Here is an 8,117-nt window from a genome sequence, read left to right on the forward strand (position 1 = left end):
TCCTCGTAAAATAGCATCATATTTGCCAAACCTTTATGAATTGTTACGAAACTTGGATAGAAAAATTATTCTAGTAAATTACTTTTAGAAAAGAAATGTTCGGAAACAAAACAGATATATTTAAGGTCAAGGATCAGTAAATGACCAGTCCATAGATTTTTTTAAAATTTAGAATTCAATTAGATATTGAAAATATACATCAGAAAATTAAAAAAAAAGTATATGTCACCGACTTCGTTTTCGAGAAAAAGCCATTTTTAAAATGGTCCGAGAGGGTACTAAATTACATTTCAAATATATAGGGAAAATCCTTATTTTTCTTCTGCTCTTTTCGGTTTCCTGTGTAAATCACGAGATTCACTCCATAGAATTTTTTTTAAAAATGATGATTTCTTCCTCTATGTCTAACAAATAAGATGATGTGAAAAAAATATATGGTCACCGACTTCGTTTTCCCTCTAGAAACGACGCAACCTCAACATTTTGAAAAAAAAACCATCAAAAATCGTGACGTCTTCATTTTTATTACATAACGTCAAGTTATCATGGTATGAATTTTCAAAGTTCTTGGTGTTGATTACGCATGATGATTATGTGTTTTGTATTGATAGGTTCTTTTTATCATAAGGGTCTGGATAGAGGGTCCTTCATTTATTATTTTTTTATTTTGTACTACCAGTATTGTATTCTTTATTCTTTATATTTAAGCACCTCATCATTCTCTATTCTTATTTTTTTTTTTTGCCTGTTATTCTGCAGTTTTTGCCTTTTATTCTGTATTCCGTAAACCCCAGTCAGACCCTCTTTTATGGACACGTATTTCAAATTAAATTATAACTGTTACAGTTGTAAAAAATGTGATATGTTCATTATCAATAATAATGTTTAAAACAATTACTAATTCAGAAGAAATTACTTTGTAAGTACATGAACGCAAAAATAATAACATAAAAATAGAAATCATCCCAATGTCTTGACTCAAAAAAAGATGTAATATAATTATTTTATCTTTTGTGACTCTGGTTTTTTCAAAAAAAGAAGTTCCGATAGGAGATTGGCAACACCATCAGACCCCTCACGTTCGTAAGACTGTGAAACATATTCCACTGAGAATGAGTGTGGTGCCTGTGCCACTTTCTCAGTGGGAAGCGACACATGTTCTACTAGTTGTTGTAATGCTTGAACATCTCCAACGGCATTATGTGCGTCGTATTTGACACCAAGAATGTCAAATACTAGGCTCTCCTGGTTATAACCTTTACCCGTTTGTTTCCTCTCTGGTAGCACAGTTTTCAGCAAAGATAGCGAGTCAACAGAACCCTTACATTTTTGTTCAAAAATATCAAAGAAAGAATTATTCTCCATGGAATAAACTAAAACTCTCGAATAAAAAGCTTTGCATTGTGTCAGGTAACCAATTGATAAAATCTCTTAGACTATCTTGCAGGTCATCTGTTTGCATTATTTCTCCGTTCCGATATAAGATTTGGCCACTTTTTGAAAAACCGGTAACTTTACAAGCGGAACATTTGATAGCTTCTTTTGGTACTATATAACGACAGAAAGCGTTCTGCTCATATGCTGCTGCAATTTGTATTATGTCTGTACAGTCGTCTGTTTTACAAAGATTATACAATTGTTTAATAGAATTTTACATCGCATATATCGACAAATATTATCATCAATGAATTTTCTACAAATTATTGAAAGAGTGTCATGTGGTTATTAATACATCTGCAAGTTAACAAGTAAAACACGCATACAAACTGACATCTTTGATAATTTCTTTTCGTTCTGTATAAAATTTATTGTATAAATAAAAACGTTAAAGATTACTCCAAAAGTGAGCACGTATATGCTCGAAGTATATATAGAATCAGTACACGATACACAAAATGCAACAAAATAGTGGGGGTATAGTATTAACATGAAACTATACTAAACTAAGGCTTTGATCAATGTGAACTTCAATAAATATGGAAGATACATTAGGAACGGGAAGATAAGAATATAGTGCATCAAATACAACACCCTCTGCATAATTTGACTAGTGATTTTTTTGTTTATTACCAACAACACCGAGATAATACAACGATTAACTTAAGGGTCTATATGAAGTGTGTCTCCTTAACTTCTGTATTCTTTAATAATTTTAATGGCAAATTTCTTTAATTTTGAATATAACGCTTATTCTGTTTAATCCTCAATAAATGATTTTATTGTAAAATTCTTCTAATATTGCATGATTGCTTTATTCTGTACATGGTTCATGTCTTTAACCACTACACATGTATTAACTTATTATTTTATTTTCCATTGTTATTCTTTATACTTTTGCGAACCATTCTTCTCTATCCTTTATTTATTTTTTGGCTCTTTTCTCTATTCAATTTTCAATTCGCCATTATCTTTTATTCTGCAAACCCCTTTTAAATCTTATTATATGTGACAATAAATTAATGTGCATCAGAGAGCAACTGTATTTGACACCAATAAATATAAAAACAAGGTGATGTGGTCTGATTGCCATTGAAACAACTATCCACCAAAGTTCACATGATGTGGATATAAACAATTACAGACTATCGTAGACAACGGACTTAAAAAAGACATAAAACTTATGTCGTTTAGTCGGCTATAAAAAACCCCGATTTGAAAAATGTGAATAAATCCAAACAAGAAAACTAACGGCCTTATGTTTAACAAAACAATTTATATTAATGAAGCTCTTGAAAAGCGTATCAACCCTAAAAAAAGCAACCACACACAGACTGAAACATGACTGAAAATTTTGTCTTTAACATGTTAAATTCCATCTGCACAAATGCACAACATGCACATCATCAGATGTCTTTTCCTTTTCTATTTTTTGTGGCCTGGTGTTATTGTCTGGTTGCTGTATTACTCAAGTACTTTTTTCATTTTACTTTGGGTACTGAAGGTGTGTGTGCATATTTTTTTAGTAGATACACACACATGTATATATTAGTAGTTTGATATCGACATGATCGAAAGAATCTCGTTCTTAACCTTCAAGTTGTATGAGTGAAATAGAATTGAGAATAGATGCGAAACTGTAGCTCTTAGGTCCTTATGTTATTTTTTAGATAGATGGTCCGCAAAAAGTCAAAAAAATAACACAAGGACCTAAGAGCTACGGTTCCGCAGCTAAATTTAGAACAGTTCTATTCTATATTTGAGATGCAACTTTCAGGCTACAAATTTTTATTTGTTTCCAGTTATTTTTTTAACCATTGATATATCAATTACCTTGAGGAAATAACAATACTAATCAGTACTAAGAAAATTCTTTTAGGATCCACTGGATGTTCTTTCATTAGGAAAAATATACCATGTATAACTCATCAAACCATATACTATTTATACATGTATCTATTTAAGGATTTGTGTTCTATTTTTAGCTTCGAAAACTTTTCACAAAATTGCGGACGTGAAAGAAAACACCATTACAAAAAATCGTTAGAAAACAAACTGTAGCGATGAATCTCTATAACGTTTTGTTTATCATCATGTGTTATATTAGTCTTAGCAATTGTGATGTATAAATATTAAATGATTGTTGCAATCGTAAAGAGGGTTAATGTTAATTTAAAATCGTTTTGTGTCATCTGTTTCAAGACTGACTGACGCAGCTGAGAATTGTATGTGGTTCATTCCCTTTTCTGGAATTAGAAAATATTTTTACTTGTTCCGACTGGTGTGGTTATTTTCAAAAATAGGGGATATCTTACCAAGACTAAAAGTTTAGTATTAATGTCCCAAACTTGCATCCCCTTCTTCTTATTTTCTGCTGGACGATATCTTTTCCCAGTGAATATAGCCTTATAGGGTTTCTGTAGGGACGTTTTCTAACATACTACATATAGAATACTTCCGAGATCACACTGTTTTTCCTCATCACAATTATGTAGAAATAGTGGTGAGCTACAGTTTTTACACTGTTTTAACTGGTCGGCGAGATATCCAAGCTCAAACGTTACCACCCTACCTCCCTGACGCAAGTCAAGTTCCCTATTTTCATTTTGAAGATAGTCTTCTTGACTATATTCATATTAATTTTCAAAATTCTGTAGCATTTCTTCATCTTCAATTTTAGCAAACAATTTCATTCTCCTAGAAGTAACATACTTTCCATCAAATAACGTTGTCTCGTCAGAAAGTCGCCGGTTGCAACATTGCTAAATCTGGTCAATGGGACGTAACTCGTACAAAACGTCGCAACATTTCGCGGAATCCGCTAGATGGCGTTCATTTACTGTAACTTGACCTTAATAAAAAAAATTAATTTGCCTCTCTGTCCGACATTAGTCATACAATTCATGTAGACAACACAGCTTGAACATAGTTTTAATTATTCAAAAGGCCCCGACATGACAAAATTATAAAGTTAGGGGGATGATATAGAAATAAGGACATTTGGTATGATTGCAAAAGAGACAACTATCAACCATAGTTCAAATGACGAATATAAACGCTATTAAAGGTCACCCTACGGCCTTCAACACAATAAAAAAAAGAAAAAGAAAAAGCCACACCGTATAGTCAGCTTTAAAAAGCCCCGACATGAAAATGTGAAATAATTCAAACAAGAAAACTAACGACCTACTCTATAGGCATTACATGAACACAAAATCATACCCACATTAAATCGGGTCAGCTTAGTCAATTACAGTGTAGTATAACATTCCATACAGCAGTCGATATTAGAGCATGAAATTTAATGATTCTGTATTAATAGATAAGTTACCTAAGCTTGTCTTCAGGTTTTTTTTTTATTACGGTACATATAATCATTGAATTACTTGTCTGTATTATACCTTCAATCTAGGAGTGAGTGCAACCACATTGATTGTCTGGTCCAACAAATATTTTGTTTCTTATCAGAGAAACTAATTTACAAAAAGACTTCGTATTTGGTCAGTAACTTAACATCAATTAGTTGCAACTCTGGTCTGTCAAATACCTAATTCCTGTGTGCCGATTTTTCTCTCTCAATATGTACACAGAGGATATGCTTAGCACATCAACGGGTGCGTTTTTGTTTTTGGTCTATGATACGGGGCTTATAACTGAGTCATTTTAACTGACAATTCTCCTTCATACACTTATATATTCCACGGGTTAAATTCTAAAAATGTTTTTTAAACTCTTTAATGTACCTTTTCAAAGTCAGGAGCAGTAAGATGCGCTGTCATTATTTATTACGTTTTTTTGTCATTTTGTTGATAGTCTCTGTTAAATTTATCCGTACAATTCTCATTACGATTTAGAGTTAGCCAAATGGTGAAGTAACTATATAAAAAATTTTTTTTGTGTAGTTGGGTTTCTCTCTCATCGATGTCTTATGTGTTTCATATCTCTTATTCATTTTCTATATGAAATAACAGACATACAAAATAAAGAATGTGGATTTGATTTTTTCCCATTCGAAGTTAATATTGTTGACTTCCTTATTAATGAATAAAGGAATAATTATCGTGATTTTGCCGATTTTCATTGCAGGTACTTTTTTCAAATTCGCGCAATCGGGATTATGACGTCAGTGGATTTCCGCAAATGTGACTACATCTAAAGCGACGTCGCGAAATGTAATCGTTCTTATTAGAAACATCGCGAAATTACAACGTTCTGATTAACAACGTCGCGAAAACGACACGAAAAGTTTTAAAAATGTTATTATCTGCCCCTGCTACTGTATCGTATGCCCTTAAATTTACTATGTTTTTACATTTTTATCTGTGTATATTTCCAGGACTACGTGCTTGTGCACAATAAAACCGTCTTATCCTGCCCGAAAATAATGGTTAGATCAAAAAGGAGACTCCTTGATTAAAAAAATAAATACGTATTATCTACCTGTATTTACCTGAGTTTAATTGTAAAAGAATGCGCGCAAATGTGATCAAAAGCTGCGCTCAAACGTAACGATTTTTGCGCGCAAATATAATGGTAATGCGCGCAAATATAATGGTAATGCGCGCAAATATAATGGTAATGCGCGCAAATGTAACGAACCGAAAATATGTTGGCATTCAAGGAAGTGTCTGAATAGAATTAAGCGTAAACAAAACAAACAGTAATTATAATTTGTACAGGTAAGCTTAGTCTCCCAATTAGTATTCAAGGTAACTTGATATTACTTTTTTTTCTGTTTGCAATGTTTAAATATTTTGTTAAAAATGAGGAAATCTTTTTTTTTCCGAAAGGCTGACAATGATAACTAGATTAAGGAGACCCCAAGATTGACTAGGGAACTCTAGGTCTTCCGACCTCCAGTAAAACTCTTTGGTTATGCGGGAAGTATGAATTCACAGTCACGTTCTGTCAGAAGAAGGACGTTAAATCCGATGCCTCGTATAGAGATAAAGTGCCACGCTCCCTGCAGGTTTAAAACCCTTCAACTCTTCGAGGGTTCCGTTGGTGGCCTTTTGCAGCGCAAAATTTCAGCCGCTTTAATTTCAATTTACCCTGATTTTCCAGTCGAATTCCAAATTCCCCGCCTTTCATCCCGTCGACCCCTGTTACAGGATCTATCTATTGTATGTATTGTTAATTTGTTCTCGTCCTGAACATGCATGCAATATATCGAACGAACCAAGTGTGTTTGCCTTCACGAGCCTCACCAGGTTCATTGTACATCGTTCGATTTCAAAACCTGACTCTTGTTATTTACGTGTATTTCTTCACTAGAATGTGCATAATTTAATAATATTGTGAGTAATTTGTGATTTACATTTATAAATTACGGTAATTTTTATATTGTATATTTCTTTAACTTCAATGATTAATTTCAGAGTGCTTTCGTCGAACTGTTGTTGAATGCTATCAAAATTTATTAGATGAAATAGAAACAAAGATGATTCAGAAAACATTCCATGGAAAAGATTCTATTGTCCCTGACTTCATCAAAATAGCCGCTGCTGGATAACTCGGACTAAAACAAAATCGGCCTATCACAAACTCGGACTATCACAAACTCGGACTATAACAAACTCGGCCTACCATTATTTATATGCGGAAATATATTGCACAAACTCGGACTACGATTAGTAGATTGTTTTGTGGGTTTTTTTTTCTCACTTTAATAAAAAACAAACTTTATATATAAGAATTATATACGAATTTTGAGATTATGATAAATATTTTTGAAAAAAACATTGTATAGAAATGTATTAAAATAAAACTTAGCTCCATCATATTAAATATGTGTTATATGAGTTGAATTTGATATGTTTGAATGAGGATAATTAACTTCTTTTTGAAATATTATTGTGATTTTCTCGTATATTGGATATTTAGTTAATCACAATTTCATGTAATTACAGGTAGTTTTGTTCTCACTTGGGTGATTGCATAGGTGTCAATAGTACACGTGTCAGTTGTTAGTTTAAATTATGGTGATTAAAAAGGTGTCAACAATACACGTGGCATGATGTCATATTTCCAGTTGAATCAATTAAGATATGCATATGATAAATTATTTTGAGAGGGACATTATTACAAATTATAATACAGAAATACAAATCAGTGGTAGATTTTCATTATTAAATGAATGTATTCTTAATTTTCTTTTTATACATATCTTGTTAACGTCATTTATATTACTCGCTTCTAAAATGTTCAAAATAAATTACTTAATTAATTGTAAATCATTATTAATTTCAAATTAAGTATTGATAATTAATTTCAAATAAAAACAAAATAAAACATTATACTTATATTCTTCTAGTAGTCCGAGTTTGGTATAGTCCGAGTTTGTTATAGTCCGATTTTGGGAGGCCGATTATGTTATAGGCCGAGTTTGTTATAGTCCGATTTTGTTATAGGCCGAGATATCATGGATTCAAAATAGCCTGTATTGATGAAAAGGAGACGCGAACAAGAAAAGAACGTGCAGAAATATTTTTACAATTTATTTTGGGATACGAACAGTTGTTGATGGATTTCAAGACAATTTTCAATGAGACGTCAAAATTTTGCCTGCCTCAGGTTCCTTGCGAAGCACATGGTGGTAGGTTCTTGCTAAAGCATGTTTCATTTTCTATTTTTTATCATTGTCAATCAATTTCGTGTAATTCATTTACTTTATTTTATTA

At 32.1% G+C, this 8,117-nt stretch overlaps 1 protein-coding gene across 1 annotated transcript in view; it reads left to right on the forward strand.

Moving 5' to 3' along the window:
- The window catches only part of LOC127722718 (uncharacterized), a 33,054-nt gene extending 26,105 nt beyond the window's left edge, over window positions 1-6,949 (forward strand). Inside the window, exon 6 of the mRNA XM_052229343.1 lies at window positions 6,816-6,949. Coding sequence (XP_052085303.1) covers window positions 6,816-6,949 — 134 coding nt within the window. The remainder of the gene's footprint in view (window positions 1-6,815) is intronic.
- Window positions 6,950-8,117: the final 1,168 nt, after the last annotated feature.

This window comes from Mytilus californianus, unplaced genomic scaffold (assembly GCF_021869535.1).
Source record: "Mytilus californianus isolate M0D057914Y unplaced genomic scaffold, xbMytCali1.0.p SCAF_1, whole genome shotgun sequence".
Classification (NCBI taxonomy): Eukaryota; Metazoa; Mollusca; class Bivalvia; order Mytilida; family Mytilidae; genus Mytilus; species Mytilus californianus.